The following is a 21,538-nucleotide window of genomic DNA, read 5'->3' on the forward strand; positions in this document are numbered from 1 at the left end:
GTGGGGAGCTAGGAGTTGATGGCTTCAAAGAGGTAGCAGTGGAAGAGATGATTTTGGCAGAGCATTGTGAGTGGAGAGGAACAAAGTGGGTATCAAAACAACTGGCAAGGAAAAGGTTGCAATAGTGAGCTGTAATTAGGACCTGGATCTAGAGTTCACCATTATGATAGATAGGAAGGGATTTTTAAATGAAATTCTGCGGGAAGCAATAGGCTTTGTTGTGGCTTGGATGTTGGGGGAGGAAAAAAGGAAGGTGTCAAAGATGACATTCAGATTGTGGCCCTGCTTACAGGGAGGAGGATGGCATAATCAACTAGAATGGCATTCTTGGGTACTGCTGAAAATTTGGAACTCTGCATTTTTACCCATGTTGAGCTTATGCAGATGATGAGTCATCCAGGATGAAATGTCTGAAAGACATGGAGGAATGTGACAGTGATCTGTAGGAAATAGATGCAGTGTAGAGATGATCCAAAATGAACAACAACAAGAAAAAGAATGAGAGTAAACATTTCAAATCCCTTTACATTCCACAGGTTTGGAACAATTTTTCATTTATTCAATTTTTTTCATGAAAATTATAAAAAAAATGGTTTCAAAATGTTCATTTTGGAAAAAAATTCATTTTCTCAGTTTTTTTGGCTTTGGTTTTCCTGCCCTCTCCTCCCCGCTTCTCTTTTTTCTTTCCATTAATTTTTTCTCCTCTTCCCAACTTTTTAATTTTTTTGCCACTGGAAAAAGGGAAGGAGGAAGGAAACACAGAGATCTGGAGGAAGGTAGAATGAATGGGATATTTTTCTTGGTTTGTTTTTTCTGATTTTGTTGAATAAATGAAAAGTTTTGGAAAAAAAATTTTTTTACACATTTTTATTTTGAAACAGGGCCATTTATCCACACAAAATATTTTTCATTAGAAAAATTTCAGTCAGATCTAGTTCAATGAGTTAAAGTTTATATTTTGGGCCTGTCTATAATTAAATAAGTGGATGAACTATTTTTAAATAAAAGAGTAGTTCATATTCCACAAGGATCTTTTCTTAGTTAATAAAGGCAAAAAACCAATAGAGAGACTAAGAAAAGTATTTAGGCATAGACCATGCCAAGCCTTGTATGAGTGCATGTAATTTAAGGCTCTGATCTGGCATAGCATTAAAGCACATGCTTAACTTTAAGCACGTGAACGTGAGTAGTCCCATACTCACATGCTTACGTTCTTTGCAGGACTATGGCATTAATTTGCATTTACCACTGCATCATTGTAGGTGGTAACTCAGCAGTTGGGGCCTTTCCTGCAAAGCATTGTATGACTCGACCTACTGCCATGTGCAGTCCCAGTATATTTTGCTCGGGATGCTGGAAATTAAGTAAGTAATTTAAATTATCGTGTTAGGGAAGCAAAATATTTCTTATGTCTTTAGTGCATATTAGAGATATTGAATAGGAAACATTCAAACTTATAGACATGCTGCAAGTCCTAAAATGTTTTGTGTATAATGATATGCATGCTTTGATTTATATACCATCCTCTCTATCTATATTTATATATAATATTTTAGGAAAAGAGCTCATGTCCATAAATCATATTGGATGGGTCTGAGTGCCTTTGATCCTGACGGAGGGTTTACTTGGAGTGATGGCTCTCCAGTGAGTAATTCATTGTTTTGTACCAGAGTTGGCTTTCTGAATTTATCCTATTGTTTTTATGCAGTCTTTACTCAACCTATTTCTGCTTCTGCCCTCCTTCCACCTTAAGCTACCCTGTTTGATCCCATAACAGCATTTACATGAGGCAATATATCTGTTACTTACTATTGCAGGATTTTTTACAGTGGCAGTTGATCAGTGATCATCACAATTGTAGCTGCATAATTTAGTAGCTTTAAACAGCTTACTTCAAGCATTATTTTCTTTGCATAAGCACTGAAAGATTTCTTACTGCTTTGGAAAATCTAAAACTTTGCCAGGGCCATGAAGAGATTTCCAACCCTACCAGCTGGAGCAGATGCAGAACTTGGATTCTTTGCAATAGTTGATGTCTAATATTTGGGGCCTTATAGAGAATATTCAGTGTCTTAGTTTGCAGATGTGGCCAAGGAGTGTCTAGTACAAAGTACAAGATTTTGCCTCACTGAAGAGGTCACATTTGGGAAGGGGCAGGAGCCCTATTGCTTGGGATGCTTTCAGCCAGATGACAAAGCACTTGAAAATACTCAATAGGGAACAATCCTGCACTAGGCCCAGGGGAGGATGTGATAGAATGCCGGAATAACAAGGTTTTCTCACCTCTAGCTTCTCTCATTCTCCCTGCTTTGCTGAAAGGTCCTCCTGGGGTGTGGCACTGCTCCCCAGGGTGCAGGCCTCAGCTTCCTCCCCACTCCATTCTATGCATTAACTTTCCTGTCACTCTTCCAACCCTTACTATTAATATTGTTGAATGTTTATACTGAGGAAGTGCTAGAGGCTGTACAAACAGATAGAATGTGGCCATGATGTTTGCACCCTGGCTCTTGTGGTGACAATGGAACAGAAATGGCACAGCTCCAGCAAAGAGAGACTGTTACAGGCAAAAGGCCGAAAATCACTGCACCAAAGTCCCCAGTGTATGCTGGGAACTGTGGCTGAACTGTTTTCAGAGCTGGGCTTGGCTGGATACTTTCTGAGACATCCCAGGATTGCCTCAGTTTTTAAGTTGTTTGTCTGGATTGCTAATGGCTCCTGGAAGGACGTCTGTGAACAGCCTAGTTTTCCATGTACTGAGTAGTATCAAACCCAGAAAGGGGATGCTGAGCTCAAAGTGCTTTGGAGGATAGGTTCGTTAATGGCTATTAGCCAAGATGGTCAGGGATGCAAACCCATGATCTGGTATCCCTAAACCTCCTCCAACTGCTAGAAATTGAGACTGAACAACAGGGGATGAATCACTCAATAACTGCCTTGCTCTGTTCATTCCCTCTGAAGTGTCTGGTACTGGCCATTGTCAGAAGACAGGACACTGGGCTCTATGGACCATTGATCTGACCCAGTATGGCCAATCTTATGTTCTGAGTACCTTTCATGGTAGCCCTAAAGAGAGTACATTTGAGTAGTCTAGTCTGGAGATGACTGTCTAGCTATGGTGATCCCTGTATATAAGAGGAAAGGTGCCAACAAAGATGGTGTCAAGGTTCCTCCCCCACTCTGAACTCTAGGGTACAGATGTGGGGACCTGCATGAAAAACCTCCTAAGCTTATCTTTACCAGCTTAGGTCAAAACTTCCCCAAGGTACAAAATATTACCCCCGTTATCCTTGGACTGGCCGCTACCACCACCAAACTAATACTGGTTACTGGGGAAGAGCTGTTTGGACGCGTCCTTCCCCCCAAAATACTTCCCAAAACCTTGCACCCCACTTCCTGGACAAGGTTTGGTAAAAAGCCTCACCAATTTGCATAGGTGACCACAGACCCAAACCCTTGGATCTGAGAACAATGAAAAAGCATTCAGTTTTTTACAAGAAGACTTTTAATAAAAAATAGAAGTAAATAGAAATAAAGAAATCCCCCCTGTAAAATCAGGATGGTAGATATCTTACAGGGTAATTAGATTCAAAAACATAGAGAACCCCTCTAGGCAAAACCTTAAGTTACAAAAAAGATGCACAGACAGAAATAGTTATTCTATTCAGCACAATTCTTTTCTCAGCCATTTAAAGAAATCATAATCTAACACATACCTAGCTAGATTACTTACTAAAAGTTCTAAGACTCCATTCCTGGTCTATCCCCGGCCAAGACGACTACAGACAGACACAGACCCTTTGTTTCTCTCCCTCCTCCCAGCTTTTAAAAGTATCTTGTCTCCTCATTGGTCATTTTGGTCAGGTGCCAGCGAGGTTACCTTTAGCTTCTTAACCCTTTACAGGTGAGAGGAGCTTTCCCCTGGCCAGGAGGGATTTCAAAGGGGTTTACCCTTCCCTTTATATTTATGACACGCCCCCCAAATCTCAGCTAGGGTGAAACACTGGCTGGGATTTCTTCCTGGTGCTCTAGGAAAAACAGAGTTAATAAGACACATGCATCTCTAAATATACTACCAAGTACATAAAGACTAACAATATTTTCCACATCTCAAGGACGATTTTAACCAGTTGATTCTGGGAAACTTTCACGGGAGAGTGCATCAGCCACTTTGTTAGAAGCTCCTGAGATGTGTTGGATGTCGAAATCAAAATCTTGGAGAGCTAAACTCCACCGAAGAAGTTTTTTGTTAGTTTCCTTGACGGTGTGAAGCCACTTCAGTGCAGCATGGTCGGTCTGCAGGTGGAAACGCCATCCCCAAACATATGGGCGTAGCTTTTCCAGAGCATAGACAATGGCATAACATTCTTTTTCAGTGACTGACCAGTTGCTTTCCCTCTCAGACAGTTTTTTGCTGAGAAACACTACAGGGTGGAATTCTTGATCAGGTCCTTTCTGCATTAAAACTGCTCCCACACCACGCTCGGATGCATCTGTGGTTACTAGGAACGGTTTGTCAAAGTCTGGGGCCCTTAGTACAGGGTCAGACATGAGTGTCGCTTTAAGCTTGTTAAAGGCCTTCTGACACTTTCCGGTCCACTGAACAGCATTTGGCTGTTTCTTTTTGGTTAGGTCTGTCAGTGGGGCAGCGATTTGGCTGTAGTGCGGTACAAATCGTCTGTAATAACCGGCCAAGCCTAAGAAGGATTGAACCTGTTTCTTTGACTTTGGGACAGGCCACTTTTGGATAGCATCCACTTTGGTCTGTAGGGGGCTGATAGTTCCTTGACCCACCTGGTGTCCAAGGTAAGTCACTCTGTTTAGGCCTATTTGACACTTCTTAGCCTTAACAGTTAGTCCTGCCTCCCTTATGCGCTCAAGGACTTTTTGTAGATGTTCCAGGTGGTCTGCCCAGGAATCCGAAAATATGGCCACGTCGTCAAGGTAGGCGACTGCATATTCTCCTAATCCCGCTAGGAGACCATCTACAAGTCTTTGGAAAGTGGCGGGTGCATTTCGCAGCCCGAAAGGGAGTACATTAAATTCATACAGCCCGAGATGTGTGATGAAGGCTGACCTTTCCTTGGCAGATTCATCTAGCAGTACCTGCCAGTACCCCTTGGTTAAGTCCAAGGTAGAGATGAACTGGGCCCGTCCCAGTTTCTCTAATAGTTCATCTGTGCGTGGCATTGGATAGTTGTCTGGGCGAGTTACAGCATTTAGCTTACGGTAGTCCACGCAAAAACGTATTTCCCCATCTGGTTTGGGAACTAGAACCACTGGAGATGCCCATGCACTTTCAGAGGGGCGGATTACACCCATCTGTAACATATCCTGGATCTCCCGTTCTATAGCAGTTTTAGCTTGAGGAGACACCCGGTAAGGTTGGACCCTAATTGGGTGAGCATTACCTGTGTCAATGGAGTGGTATGCCCGTTCAGTCAGTCCTGGGGTGGCTGAGAACATTGGCGCGTAGCTAGTGCACAGCTCCTGGATCTTGTCTCCTCCTTGTCTCCTGGATCTGCTGTCGCTGCATACGCCCAAGGGTCATGGAGAGGTTCACCTCTTCCACACCACCACCACATTTCCCTTCGTAGTAGACACCTTTGGGCCACTCAGCGTCGTCTCCTCCCTGGGCTGTAAACTGACAAACCTTTAATTCTCTGGAATAAAAGGGCTTTAGAGAATTAATATGGTACACCTTAGGCTTTCAGTTGGAGGTGGGGAATGCTATGAGATAATTAACAGCTCCCAGGCGCTCCTGGACCATGAATGGCCCTTCCCACGATGCTTCCATTTTATGGGCCTGGAGCGCCCTTAAGACCATGACCTGGTCTCCTACTTTGAAGGAACGCTCTCTGGCATGTTTATCATACCAGGCTTTTTGCTCTTTTTGAGCATCCTGTAAGTTTTCTCTAGCAAGGGCTAAAGAGGTTCGGAGGGTGTTTTGTAGGTTGGTTACAAAGTCCAGAATGTTAGTTCCTGGAGAAGGTGTAAATCCCTCCCATTGCTGCTTCACCAACTGCAATGGCCCCTTAACCTCACGGCCATATACAAGTTCAAATGGGGAAAACCCTAAACTGGGATGTGGTACAGCTCTGTAGGCAAAGAGCAACTGCTGCAATACTAGGTCCCAATCATTGGAGTGCTCATTTACGAATTTACGTATCATGGCCCCCAAAGTTCCATTAAACTTCTCCACCATGCCATTTGTTTGATGGTGGTAAGGAGTGGCAACCAAGTGATTTACCCCATGAGCTTCCCAAAGGTTTTTCATAGTTCCTGCCAGGAAATTAGTCCCTGCATCTGTGAGGATGTCGGAGGGCCAACCTACCCTGGCAAAAATGTCTGCTAGTGCCTGACACACACTTTTAGCCCTGGTGTTGCTTAGAGCTACTGCTTCCGGCCATCGGGTGGCAAAATCCATGAAAGTCAGTATGTACTGCTTTCCTCTGGGTGTCTTTTTCGGAAAAGGACCCAGAATATCCACAGCTACTCGCTGAAATGGAACTTCAATGATGGGGAGTGGCTGGAGAGGGGCTTTGACCTGGTCTTGGGGTTTTCCCACTCTTTGGCACACCTCACAAGACTGGACATAGGTAGAAACATCCTTGCCCATTCCCTCCCAGTGGAATGATCCCCCCAAACGGTCTTTGGTCCTGTTCACCCCAGCATGGCCACTAGGGTGATCATGGGCTAAGCTCAAGAGCTTGGCCCGGTATTTAGTTGGAACTACCAACTGTCTCTGAGGATGCCAGTCTTCCTGGTGTCCACCAGAAAGAGTTTCCTTGTATAAAAGTCCTCTTTCTACAACAAACCTGGATCGATTAGAAGAGCTGAGAGGCGGTGGGTTGCTCCGTGCCGCCGTCCAAGCTCTCTGGAGGCTTTCATCTGCTTCCTGTTCGGTCTGGAACTGTTCCCTTGATGCTGGAGACATCAGTTCCTCATGGGATTGTGGACCTAGGCTTGGTCCCTCTGGAAGCGATATAGGGGATGGAGCTGTTTCTGTTGACTGTGAACCGCTCTCCGCTGGTGCACTATGTTGGGATTCAGGCTCCGGCTGAGCCTCTTGTGTAGGGTTATCGGCTGCTGCCAGTTCAGGTTCGGTGGGGCCCTCTGTTGTTGAGGTTGCAAGTACTGGATTCAGTGCTGACACGGGGTCTGGTGTTGGTTGTTCGGCTGGTTCCGGTTCTGGGACTGGTTCCATCTGGGTCTCTGGGACTGGATCCACTACTGCTGTTGCAGACATTGGCCTGGGGTCCAGGTCCATCACCTCTGACTGGGTCCTGATAGAAGTTTCCGGAACAGAGCTAGGCCTCACGGCTTGTTTAGCCTGGCTGCGGGTGACCATTCCCACCCTCTTGGCCTGCTTCACATGATTGGCCAAGTCTTCCCCCAACAGCATGGGGATGGGATAATCATCATAGACTGCAAAAGTCCACATTCCTGACCAGCCCTTGTACTGGACAGGCAACTTGGCTGTAGGCAAATTGAAAGAGTTGGACTTGAAGGGTTGAATCGTCACTTGGATCTCTGGGTTGATTAAATTGGGGTCCACTAAGGAAGCATGGATAGCTGACACTTGTGCTCCGGTGTCCCTCCACGCGGTGACCTTCTTCCCGCCCACACTCACAGTTTCCCTCCGCTCCAAGGGTATCTGGGAGGTATCTGGGCCTGTGGACCTCTGGTGTGATTCCGGTGCAATGAACTGTAATCTGTTGGGGTTCTTGGGGCAGTTGGCCTTTACATGCCCCAGCTCGTTACACTTAAAACATCGTCCAGCTGACGGGTCACTGGGGCGAGGAGGGTTGCTGGAGAACGGGGTGGTGGGACGATAAGGGGTCTGGAGGGTTCTTTTGGAGGTAGGTGGGGCTTTGGGCGGCCCCCGGTAATAGGGTGTGGTCTGGGGTGGTCCCTTCTGGTCTCCGCTCCAACTGCGACCAGTTTTCTTCTTCTCTGCCACCTCCACCCATCTGGCTCCAATCTCTCCTGCCTCAATTACAGTTTTGGGTTTCCCATCTAGGATGTATCTTTCTATTTCCTCAGGAACACCCTCTAAGAATTGTTCCATTTGCATTAGGAAGGGCAAATTTACTGGAGATTCAACACTTGCTCCTGATATCCAGGCATCCCAATGTTTTACAATGTGGTAGGCATGTCGGGTAAATGACATGTCTGGTTTCCACCTTAGGGCTCTGAACCTCCGACGAGACTGCTCGGGTGTTATCCCCATTCTGACTCTCGCCTTGGATTTAAACAGTTCATACTTGTTCATGTGTTCTTTAGGCATTTCAGCTGCCACCTCAGCTAAGGGTCCACTGAGCTGCGGCCTCAGCTCTACCATGTATTGGTCAGTAGAGATGTTGTACCCAAGGCAGGCCCTTTCGAAGTTTTCTAAGAAGGCCTCAGTATCATCACCTGCCTTGTAGGTGGGGAACTTTTTGGGATGGGAAGTGGTACCTGGAGAAGGATTGCTAGGGTTTGTTGGTATATTCTGCTGGGCCTTTATCCTCTCCATCTCCTCCACATGCTTCCTCTCTTTTTCCTTCTCCTCCTCCACATGCTTCCTCTCTTTTTCCCTCTCCTCCTCCACATGCTTCCTTGCCTCCATTTCCCTCTTGTGGGCAGCCTCTTGGTGTTGTTCTGCCTCCCTTTCTTGTTCCTTCTTCAGCTGCATGAGTTCTATCTGTCTTTCATGTTCCCTTTGTTTTTCCTCAGCCTGAAATTTGGCTAATTCCAGCTGTAGTCGAGCTGAGGATTTGGCCATTCTAACCTCTCTGTTTTTAACTAACTTTACACCCGAGGTTTAGAAATAAACAAACAAAACTTGGCTGTAAAATTTTGCTGTGCTGGAATAGAATACCTATTCTCTGATAGTGATTGTCAGCCTACAGAAAAAGACAATTCCCTTGTCTCTGCTCTGGGCCCAAATTAAAGCAAAAAACCTCCAACTACTTGGAAACCTGCTTACCCAGCCCAAAGAAAAAAAAAATTTCTTTTCAAACCTGTGCTCCTTGTAAAACAAAAAAAAAAAAAAATCAAAATCCTAAAAAAAACCCTGCCACTTTTGTCTCCAGGCAAATGGGTAGAGCACACCCCCCCCTATTTACTTTTAGGAAGAAAAGAAAAAAAACCCTCTGGGTTGGAAGACTGTGAATTTCCCTGCAGGAGTTAAGTACCCTGCCTCCAGGCAAAGAAAACCTGCAATTCACAAGATAATCCCCTTTTGTCTCTGCTTGGCCACAAAGCAGAGAGAAACCAAGCTGCTTTCAGTTTCAAAGCTGCTTTCTGGACTTTCTTTCCAAAGAAAAAAAAATTTCCTTTTTAAAATCTGTATTTCTAGTTCAAAAAATCTCAACTGGATCTCAAATGATTTCAGGTTAATCCCACCACTGTGCCACCATGTCAAGGTTCCTCCCCCACTCTGAACTCTAGGGTACAGATGTGGGGACCTGCATGAAAAACCTCCTAAGCTTATCTTTACCAGCTTAGGTCAAAACTTCCCCAAGGTTCAAAATATTACACCCGTTATCCTTGGACTGGCCGCTACCACCAAACAAACTAATACTGGTTACTGGGGAAGAGCTGTTTGGACGCGTCCTTCCCCCCAGAATACTTCCCAAAACCTTGCACCCCACTTCCTGGACAAGGTTTGGTAAAAAGCCTCACCAATTTGCATAGGTGACCACAGACCCAAACCCTTGGATCTGAGAACAATGAAAAAGCATTCAGTTTTTTACAAGAAGACTTTTAATAAAAAATAGAAGTAAATAGAAATAAAGAAATCCCCCCTGTAAAATCAGGATGGTAGATATCTTACAGGGTAAGTAGATTCAAAAACATAGAGAACTCCTCTAGGCAAAACCTTAAGTTACAAAAAAGATACACAGACAGAAATAGTTATTCTATTCAGCACAATTCTTTTCTCAGCCATTTAAAGAAATCATAATCTAACACATACCTAGCTAGATTACTTACTAAAAGTTCTAAGACTCCATTCCTGGTCTATCCCCGGCCAAGACGACTACAGACAGACACAGACCCTTTGTTTCTCTCCCTCCTCCCAGCTTTTGAAAGTATCTTGTCTCCTCATTGGTCATTTTGGTCAGGTGCCAGCGAGGTTACCTTTAGCTTCTTAACCCTTTACAGGTGAGAGGAGCTTTCCCCTGGCCAGGAGGGATTTCAAAGGGATTTTACCCTTCCCTTTATATTTATGACAGATGGTAAAAAGGCAATACCCAAAAGTCATGGCAACCTCATTCCATCAAAATTAACCAATCAAAACACATTGGCTCCACTCATGGATGCTTTATTTCATCCTAGCAACATCTGAATTTGTTACTAAAACAATTTTTGTAACATTGTCGAAAGACTGGAGACTCCCTAATTGGTTCTGTTTGTTTAAACAAAACAGTTTGTACAAGTCTCTTTGTCTTAATCTTTTACTTACTGTTATAAATCATTGTATATCACAGGTCCAACTAAGCTTTTGTTACCTTTCGCCTATTTAATAGACTGGAATCAGCAAAACCTAAACTGGAACTATACCACCCAATGTTAATCTTGGGTTGAATCATCCAAAGAGACAACCCTCTCCCCCATCCCAACAGTAGCAAAACTAGGCCATTGCCCCACGTTGCTCCATCTTTATAGCCCATGTCATGGCTGGTATCTTTGTTGATAGGGGCTAGACAGAGCTGGAAGAGTCACAGGGTGTTCCTCCTTCACCTGGCAAGGACAGAGTATGCTGTTTCCCTAATAGTCCCAGCCTTGACTGTCCCCATGGGTGCGAGATTTAAGGGCTGAAATGAAACCGGGTCCCTCTGCCCTTGCAGAGCACAACCATTGTTCTTCTTTGAAAGGAAAATAGTCACAGAGTTGTGTTTCTACCAAAGGTAAACTATGAAAACTGGGCAGACGGAGAACCCAATAATTATGACGGAAATGAAAAATGTGGAATGTTCAATGGATACACTGCCATGCAGTGGAACGATATGTTCTGTGAAACTTTGGGTGACTGGATTTGCCAAATAAAAAAAGGTAGGATGACTTCCTTCTTTAATTTAGAATATTAAACACAAACAGTTGAGTCAGTTTCATGGACTGTTCATAAGGCTACATGCAAACAGAGCACTGTAACACAGTGGGTACAAAGTGGGAGGTGGTAATTCAAACCTCTGAATTAAATTTAGACATACAGATGATCAAAAGGCTCCCTTCCATTATGACTATGACCATGACTTCACTCGCTCTTCTTGGCCTGATGAAGAGACCACAACATAGCAGGGTCACCCAGCTGAAAGTGCCAATTTAATGAAAAACTCTTGGCTCTCTGAAGGGGCTGGGAGGATACTGAATGCTAACATCTGTTAGCTGTTGCAACTTCCAGATTTGATGGAAAGTATTTCAGTGAAAAGATATTGAAACCTAGTGTGTGCTTGAGGACATCAAAACACTTTATTCATTGCATTCTAAATGGAAGACACCGCTTCACTTTAAATAGGAGTCATGGATTTCATCACCTGAAACATGTTTTAGGACACGCATTTTAAAGTAGCTTATGGTCTATACTTTGTATTATCAATATCTGAAATCCTACTTTGAGGACATGAATATGTTCTTTAAGCTTAACCATTGATTGGGCCTAAAATGATATTTTGTTGAATATTAAACATTGTCATATGTTCTTATGAATTGTATGTCAATACATGGAAAATGTATTAAATAATGCTGGGGTTTATTTTCTTATTCCACATTAAAATGATAATTACTGTAATAATAAATGTCATGGACAGAACATGCATGAGATATAAAACACATTCAGATTTGATTTTATTTTATTTTACAGGAGCAACATTAAAACCTGAACCAAGTACCACATTTGGTAGGTTTTGTATTTCCTGTTACCAGAAAAATGTTACCATGTAATGATTCTAACCTGTTGTAGAGATACTGTACATGTGTCTTCATTATTTATCTTGCAGAATATACATATAAAGTCAGTGAAGATGGATGGATTATATATGAGGACAAGGCATACTATTTCAGCCATGAAACTTTGCCTATGGAAAAAGCCCAAGAGTACTGCAAGAAGAATTCTGGAGATCTTGTTGTCATCGAGGGTGAAAGTGAAAGAAAGTTTCTGTGGAGATATGTAAGAAACATATTTACTATTTCAGAAATGGGTAATGCAGTGCAGCACACCCAGACACTTCTCACAATCTGCTTCTGAAACATTGTAAAGTGTGCACTGTCATGCCATATATCTGCACCACCTTGTCAGGCTCTGAAGGTAACATCCAGCAAGGGTCAGGGCTTGTTTGCACCTGGAAATGTACTGAAATAAGTACTCTGGAACATTTATCTTGGTATATTTCCAAGTGTGGATAAGTCCTCAGCTTCTTTACAAGAAGTTTCAGAGTAGCAGCCGTGTTAGTCCGTATCCACAAAAAGCAAAGGAGGACTTGTGGCACCTTAGAGACTAACAAATATACTTGAGCATAAGCTTTCGTGAGCTACTGGTACCTTAGAGACTAACAAATTTATTTGAGCATGAGCTTTCGTCAGCTACAGCTCACTTCATCGGATGCAGTCCACTCACGAAAGCTTATGCTCAAATAAATTTGTTTGTCTCTAAGGTGCCACAAGTCCTCCTTTTCTTTTTACAAGAAGTGAAATACAATGCAAACTAACTGTTGTTAGCTTCTAGAGCTGTTCCCTTTGTTAAACTCAATAACATTTTGACGGAATTAGGGATGCAAAATCTGACCTTGAGTTACTGAGCTATCAGCACATGTAAAAATTTTGAAGTGGTACAACAATGGGATGCAAGGGATCTGCTGAAACCTCATTCCATATAAAATCATGGAGTCACGGTCTTGTTCTGAAAGAGGCTTTTTCTCTGCTATTTTGCAACATAAATTGTGGTGAGGTAGAGGAGGAGAAGGTGAGCCATGGATTTACCATTTTAAAGGATTTTAACCCAGACAACTGAGACTTAGAGTTGGTTGGGAAATTATTTTTTGCAGCAAAACAAAGTATTTGGTATGTTTGTCAACAATGTTCTTTGCAATTTTGTTGAAAATCTTCAGAGAACTCTCCTAAACTCTTTCAAAATGTACTTTTGCTTCATTTTAAAATTTGCCAGCCTGGCAGGTTTTCTTATATCCTACCAGCTTTTCCTCTGCTTCATTTTCATCCTGCTCTACTTTTCTTTTTTACTTTAATATTGGCAATCAGGTGAAGGACTTGTATTCTTCAGGTATAATCCATACTATGGCAAAATGCCTCCACCATCAGTAAGTTAACAAATCATTGCTGACTATGCATGCTGTACAATAGGCACGAAACCAGAATTACATTATGTCATTACATTTAATTAAAATTTTATTTTTGTTTTAGAGCTTCTATTATGACTTTGGGGATTGCCTTTATATTGGTTTAACTGTGAGCCTTGATAAAAAGTTTAGGTAAGTAAACAATGAACATCAGGCTTGTAGAACATGGTACAAGTATTGTATTTAGCAAAGCTGTCCTTAAAGGGGTTATTACAGTTTCAATTTCAAAGAGGGGTGGGGGTAAAACTTGTTTGAGGCTCAATCTTGACACAACATTTCCAGAATATAATTTTTTTATTTAGAAAATAAATAAAAACATGTATTTTATAGAAGTTAGTTAGGGGATAGACAAGAATATTTAAAAGTTCAGCAATTTTGTTTGATCTGCAAAATTGTTTCTGCAAAGATACCCATCTCAGCTAATCCCCACTCTTGGATCTGTACCCCTGTGCAGAACTCAGTTCCAAATTCTAATCAGTTGATTCTCAGCAGTGAGCCTCTTGCATCACTCCCTCTTACTTCTCAAAGGGTCAGATCTTTTCTGGCTGTGGTTGATTACGGGTCTCTGTTGTGATTCCAACTGGCACTCCTAACCTCACCTCCGCGACGCTTCATTATGTGGCTTCTCTGACCCTTCATGCTCTTTAGGCTTTGATGTTGTCTCCTTACTGTGTTGAAAATCTTTTTTCTAGTTTCAGATTTTCACCTGGACACTAATTCTCATGTCTTGTGCTTCTGGCATAGTCAACAGTGCTGAGGCTTCATCTCCTTTTATTCAAAACCTGTGCAGCATAGATGGCAGGTATAATAGGCCAGGGGAGGCTAAGCCTCCCTTGCAGTGCAGCCACCAACTCATCAGCTTTGAAAGTGTGGATGCCTGGGCCATAGTGGCCCCGCCTGCACTCTGCCCCAAGGCCTCCTCCTACTTCTTTCCTGTGGCCCTGCCTGCCCTCCACCTCTTCCTATCCCTGCTGCGCCTCTCCCACGAGGCACCCGCCACTTGCCGAGTCCCTCCTCTCCTCCATCCCCCTTCCTTGAGGTGCTGGCCACTCACTGAATCTCTCCCCTCCTGCATGGAGTGGAGGGATGCAGCGAGCAGTGGGCAGTGGAGGTCTTGGGGGAGGGCGATAGAGCAATTCAGTGAGTGGTGGGCGGGGGGTCTTTGGGGGAAGGGCAAGGACTCAGTGAGCGGCAGGCGGGGGCACCTTTGTGAGAGGGGAGATGGAGGAGGAGAGGGACTTGGCAGGTGGGGTGGGTCTTGAGTGGGTGGAATGACTCAGCAAGCTGCAGGTGAGGGGGCCGAGTATGAGCAGAGCTGGGGGTAGAGTGTGGGTGAGGCCTCGGGGGAGGAGGTGAAGCCATGATGCAGGTACCAGGGGAGCTTCCGGCACCTGAGCCAGCCTCCCCAAATGCCAGAGCCATGCGACGCCCATGTTGTGCAGAATGTCTTTTCCCCATGCTGACATTGTTTCCCTGTATATTAGCATTCCAGCTTTGGCTCAAGAGTTCACTATGAGCCATCAGAGACAAAACTTAATATCTGTGAGCTCACATTCCTTACCTAGAAGGTGATTTTCTGGTGGCAATGGTTTCAACATCTAGAGCAGAGGTCAGCAACCTTTCAGAAGTGGTGTGCCAAGTCTTCATTTATTCACTCTAATTTAAGGTTTCGCATGCCAGTAATACATTTTAACATTTTTAGAAGGTCTCTTTCTATAAGTCTATAATATATAACTAAGCTATTGTTGTATGTAAAGTAATAAGGTTTTTAAAATGTTTAAGAAGCTTCATTTAAAATTAAATTAAAATGCAGAGCCCCCCGGACTGGTGGCCAGGACCTGGGCAGTGTGAGTGCTACTGAAAATCAGCTCCCGTGTTGCCTTTGGCACGCATGCAATAGGTTGCCTACCCCTGACCTAGAGTGAATAAGCTACAGGCTTTGTTGACTTATTTTTTTTCCTCCAAAATTCTTCAGTGATTGTATGGACAGCCCCTGAATTTCTTCCAAAAGTGTTGGTTAATTATATTTTCCCATGTCAATGGGGATCCAGGAAGTCCTTCTCTACTCCCAAGGTCTGTGTTTTCATACATCTTTCTTTTTCCATCTATGGCCATGGACCGAGAGACAAAGTGTTATGGTGCCATCTACTGGGACATTTGGTTATGAGTCACAGTCACTCAGAGCCTCATCTTTAGCCGAGTACTTGCTCCACTACTCAGGGTGGCTCATTTGTGCAGATGGCTTTATTTGTATGACTTTCTTTAGCATTAATGGAAGTCCACTCATGGACAGTAGCTCCAGCTGCAGTCCTGCCTTTTGGAGCTACTGCTTCGTACACCCACTGTCTGGGCAAATTACTTACTGGAAATTCTGTTTGCTGCAGTCTATTCTTCTGCCATCCTGTGTTTCACCCTCCTCCTTGACTGGTTATGTACTGCTACTTGTCACTTGTAACATTTCTCTCAGTTTCTTGCATACTGTTTCTTCCTCTATGGCTCTGGAAGTGTCTCTGACAAGAAACAATATGTTTACAGTTAAGCATTGTGTGTTGCATTTCCTGTTAGAATTTTACTTGTAGAGACATTCATGGAGTTGTGTTGGCTCCAAAACTGGGAATGTTCTGAGCTGGGTATCTTTGAAGAAAAGATACAAATTGCTCACCTGTAGCTGCTGCTTTCTGCTGATATGCAGCCTTGGCAGATTACTTGCCCATCTCCTCCCCAGAGAGCTGAGATTTTTTTTTCATTTTTAATTGCCTTTTATTTTGGGAGTATTTCACCAACCACTAAGATAAGAAGTGATTGTTGCATTGCTGAGAGCAGCATGCATACAGTGAGGGTGTCTGAGATGCCCCCTACTGGAGACTATCATTCTAGACCTGCTTGGGGCCAGTGGATTAGGCCTTTGAGTTGAGGAAACTTCCACTAAATCCACATGTAGGGACTCTGACCCAACAACCTACAGAGATGCCTGTAATTGTTGTTCTCTGGACACATACAAGTAATTATCTCAGCTAGCTGTTTTAGTGATGTGTTGTGATCCATGAACTCCTAGAAAATATGCAGGTGGGGAAATAGAATGCATCGACATGAAATGTATTAGTATATCTATCTAAATAAGGTACATATGACATTCGTTTAACACTGAGCTGTTATAATTTAAATGAATTTAGTTATTATGAACACAGGGCTAATATAAGTTAAAAAAACAAAAGAATATTCTCTACTTGAGCTCCAGGACTTTGGCCATATGATTTCCATTAATACGAATGAAAGTCACACATAAAGCTGTTCTTAGGTGTGTGTGTGTGTGTGTGTGTTCTCTGTGTGCTTCCCAGCTCTCCGCAGATAGTTGGCACAGCAAACCTCGATCGAACGGCCCGATAACCACAGACTCAGTTTGTAGTGAAGGCACTTGGTCGGGTTTATTGTCAACAAAGCACAGTCCTAATGCCCTGGTTCAATGGTTACAGGTACACTAACACATATGTGCCCGTTGCAATGGACTAGTTCAGTTAACGATGGGACTTTCCATTATTCCCAGGCCAGTCAAAGACACTCCCTCTGAGACTTCATTTTATACCCCACTACAAACAAGTTACATATTGCCCCTCTGATATAGTTAGTTACTGCCGCCTGACGTGGGTTGTTACCACCCATTACCTTGTACATGTTGGTTGAATCAAAACATCTCTATTCATCACAGTTCAGAGTAGCAGCCGTGTTAGTCTGTATTCGCAAAAAGAAAAGGAGTACTTGTGGCATCTTAGAGACTAACCAATTTATTTGAGCATGAGCTTTCGTGAGCTACAGCTCACTTCATCGGATGCATTCAGTGGAAAATACCAATTCATCACACTGTCATCCTAACCTTATCTTTAGGAGGGGACAGTATGTTCTTGTTATCTTTGGGGGGGAGTGTTGGTACCATACTTGGTATGGGGTGTACCACCCTTCTGGAATGTGTTTGTGTGAGTGTTCTGTGCCTAGCACTTCTTAGGAATGTGTGTGTTTCTGCAATATCTGCCCTGTTCTTGCTAGATTCTGTGAGCAGACCTGTCTCTTGCTCACAACCTGACTTTGCTTTATATCAGCAAAGCTTTGACCACTACTTTAGCCCAGGCTTCTGGCCTCCTACCAGGCATCTGGCACAAGGGCTTATGTCTCAGGCTCTCTTCCTACTAAAAAAACCCATGTTCACCAAGCTGCTTTTTTGTTGTTTAGCTAGAATTTCTGTAATGTAAAATCAAATGATTAATGTGGCCTTAAAAAATAAAAATGGATCTATCCAGTAACTACTGCTACATTGTTTCTTTTAGCTGGACGGATGGAACCCCAATAAACTATGTAGCGTGGGCTCCAAATGAACCAAACTTTGCAAATAATGATGAAAACTGTGTGGTCATGTATACCCGTACAGGTGAGTATAGTAATATTTCAGTGTCATAACAGCTCTGCACTGGGTAACATAGGAGTGGGTGTGATACACATGTTTCATGTAAAGTCATCTATTATATTAAGTGGGTTGATACTGAGTGAGATTTTCAGCAGTATCTAAATGACTGTGGAGCACAGATCACGCTAAGACAGTTGAGGCACTTTTTTAAAAATGTCACCTTTTGTGGGCATGGCACTGGACTGGGACTCAAGAGATGTGGTTCAATTCCTGGCTTTACCAGAAACTTTCTGTGTGACCATGGGCAAATCAGTTAAACTCTCTGCCCCAGTTTCTATCAGAAAACAGAGACAATCACATTTTATTTCTCCTAAACTTTGTCTTATCTATTAAGAGCATAAGTTTTCAAGGACAGGAACAGTCTCTTACCATGTGTTTGTGTAGTCCCTCACAAAATAGGGCCCCGATCTTGGTTGGGACCGGTACACACTACTATAACATAAATAATTTAATAACAATTTATAAATATTTTATAATACAGAAGATGGGGGAGGAGAACTGATACCTAATATATCCAAGTCACTTCGTCTCTCTGCACCTCAGTGCCTCATGTGTAAAATAGAGATGAGAATAATACTACTACTTCCCTGTATTGCTAGGATAAAGACATTAAAAGTTGTGAGGTGCTCAGATATTATGGCGGGGGGGATCATATAAGAATCTTAGGTTGATAGTGATAGAGATAACATAGTAAAACAAATTGCAAAAGTAGTTAACCTATTGTAGTTCTATAGTAGAAAATGATTTATGTGCCTTTGCAGCTAGTGATGGTTTCATATATTAAATCACCTCAAGAGGCATCTTTAACCCGCATATCAAACTTTATAAGCTTTTCTGAGATTGATTAGCATTGTTTGCTCCCTTACCCCACTTCCCTCCTTTTTTTTTCTCCATTCCTTTTTGATCTGCACTGTTCTTGAGTACTGGCTAGCTGTACAAAGCAACTCCCTGATAAATAGGTGTTCCCCTACAGCAGTACCGGAGTACAGCCACTGCATATGTTTGGCTATAGAATGAAAGCGGGCTTGTGGGGTAAGCACTAATTGATACTGCTTCAAAAAGGTTCTGAGATCACTATCCCAAGCATAGGACAATAGTGGTGTGGCTCTGTGGAGGCAAACACTTCAGGAGAAAAGCAGTTACAAGAGGTAACTTCTCTTTATTCTGGGAAACAGGAGGATTGTGTATGAAGTAACTCCTGTTTATGAAGATTGCCTTTAATCCAGTTGTATGTCATACATGGAGACCCTTTAACATCTTTCTGTTAGGGCTAGTCAAAAATTTTCCTTGAAAATTGTTTTTCAGTGGAAAATTGGGGTTTCAATTACACATTTTTTGCAAAAAGGGTCTCTTTTCATAGAAAATTTGGATTTTTCATCAAAAAGTGAACACTCAAAAAAAAGGGGGGGGCAGGGGGTTGTCTGAAAATCAAAATAAACATTCATTTATTCTGAATGTTACTGAGATGCCACCTGAGAGTTGTAGTTTGGGAGCTTCATGTCCTTATTCTCCTCTATGGGCGGTGCCCCCAGCCAGACTTCATCTCTACTGATCCACGTGGGCCATGCAATTGTCATGATGCACTTTCCCTTCTCATCAAGAGATGTAGTCTGACCAGGAAGCCTGGCCTATAAAGGAGAATGGGTAGGTGTTCAGATGAAATATTATGCATTTAGGGTTTTTTGACAAACACTTGAAATTTTCCATGGAAATTATGAAAACAATCATTTTTTTCTGGGAGCTGTGACATTGGGGACTACCCAGATCAGTAAGTGGCTCTCTCACCACCCTGCCTTGTAAATTAGGGGCCTTAATACCATGCAACTATGGCTCAGGGCCCTGAAACCAGTAGCCAGCCCTCAAGTGTAAAGGTCTCACCCTGGCTTCCACCGGCCTTGTCACTCCTTGCAGGGTGTCACCAACAGCCCTACTGGTCCTGAGTCTTCCCAAATCCGTCCTTCCTGAGTTTTTAACTACCAGACACTTGGACTTTTCCCTTTTGGTTCATCACCCCTGAAGGTGTGAAAAACAGCCCTCCCGCCGTTATCAGTTCACTTTCATACACGCACTCCAGACATTTTGTACAACAGAGACTTACTTGGGAGAAACCTAAACAAACATGTATTTAATAGAAAAATCACAGTTTCAAAGATGAATGAGTAAGAGGAAGCAAACACATACAGTTACACAGAAAATACACATAAAGATGCAACCGCAGGCACTACACTTTCTAATCAGATAAATTCCCTTTTCTAGTACAAGTTAACTTTTGCCTTTGAAAAGTTACCCAGCATGCTCCCTGTCAAAAAGTGGATCCAGCATTTCACATACAGCTTCTCACTTAAAGGTTGCTCCTCAGTTTCTGGATGCCTTTCCCTTCAAATCCCTTCCCTTCTTATATAGTTAGCATTTTTTTTTTAATTTTCTCTCAGATTATGGTGATTCAGAGTAGGAGAAATTCCTTCCTTTCTTAGTTTTCCAAGACTGGCGTTTTCTTTTCAGTTTCAAGCCATTTCAGTGTTTTCCCGTTAACTTTAATGGCCCACCATTTGCCTTTTCCTGGGTTGTACAGTATTAGGTACTTGGAATACTCTCATCTGCCCCTCCCTGTCTGATTGTTTCACTGCCCTGTGGTGAGGTGGAGGTGAAGTTTCACCAAAGTTACAATTACAATTTTCTCTCTCTCTCTCCCAATATGCATACAGTCATAACCATAGCTTGTATACATATCTTATAGTGACAATCAAGTTCAGAATATTACAAGCTTTCATAAAAGACCTTCCTTGATGTATTTTTATAGCACAATAACATTGTATACAACCAGCTGATTCAACTGTTTATTCTTTGAGATTCATATCCCCTGTTCTCCCCCTAAGGTGTCTGGACCCTAAATGTCGCAGGGGGAAAAAGCCAACAAACTGTACTTTCTATACTGTAATTAGCATAAGAAGGGGTAGATTTTCATTCCAGTCTTCATCTCGTCCAGTAATTTACTTTCCATATTTAATATGTTCCAGGTATGTGGAATGATCTGAACTGTGGTGCTCCAAAACGCTTCATCTGTGAAAGGCTCAATAGTACTACTCATTCAACCGTTGCTCCCACATCACCTGCACCTCTAGGGGGATGCCCTCAAAACTGGCTTTTGTTTAATAACAAGGTACAGTAGCAAACATCTTCCATATATTTTATTTGCAAAAGGAACTGAACGAAAAATTAAATTTTTGTCTTTTATTATTGTAGTATGGGTTTAGATTATCCGAAGTTGTATTCTGATTGTCTGATCAGGCCATTCTGGTGACATTATAGCCATATTCGCAAAAAGAAAAGGAGTACTTGTGGCACCTTAGAGACTAACCAATTTTTTCCTCTTGTTTTTTCCTCCCCCCCCAATGTTCTGGTTTAACTTGGATTTAAAGTTGGAGAGTGGTCAGTTTGAATGAGCTATTACCAGCAGGAGAGTGAGTTTGTGTGTGTATGGGGGTGGGGGGGATGTGAGAAAACCTGGATTTGTGCAGGAAATAGCCCAACTTGATTATCATGCACATTGGGTAGAGAGTTGTCACTTTGGATGGGCTATCACCAGCAGGAGAGTGAATTTGTGTGGGGGGGTGGAGGGTGAGAAAACCTGGATTTGTGCTGGAAATGGCCCACCTGATGATCACTTTAGATAAGCTATTACCAGCAGGACAGTGGGGTGGGAGGAGGTATTGTTTCATATTCTCTGTGTATATATAAAGTCTGCTGC

The 21,538-nt window shown here is 42.8% G+C and overlaps 1 protein-coding gene across 1 annotated transcript in view; it reads left to right on the forward strand.

Annotated features, from left to right (window-relative positions):
* Nucleotides 1–21,538, forward strand: part of LOC311516789 (macrophage mannose receptor 1-like) — a gene marked incomplete at its 3' end in the record, with an annotated part of 143,023 nt that overhangs the window by 22,212 nt on the left and 99,273 nt on the right. The window contains 7 exon segments of the mRNA XM_084621127.1: nucleotides 1,557–1,644; nucleotides 10,893–11,037; nucleotides 11,846–11,881; nucleotides 11,982–12,151; nucleotides 13,399–13,466; nucleotides 17,654–17,754; nucleotides 20,808–20,950. Of these exon segments, the coding sequence (XP_084477253.1) occupies nucleotides 1,557–1,644; nucleotides 10,893–11,037; nucleotides 11,846–11,881; nucleotides 11,982–12,151; nucleotides 13,399–13,466; nucleotides 17,654–17,754; nucleotides 20,808–20,950 (751 nt within the window).

Source organism: Lepidochelys olivacea (assembly GCF_965140295.1).
Source record: "Lepidochelys olivacea isolate rLepOli2 genome assembly, chromosome: 2".
NCBI lineage: Eukaryota > Metazoa > Chordata > Testudines > Cheloniidae > Lepidochelys > Lepidochelys olivacea.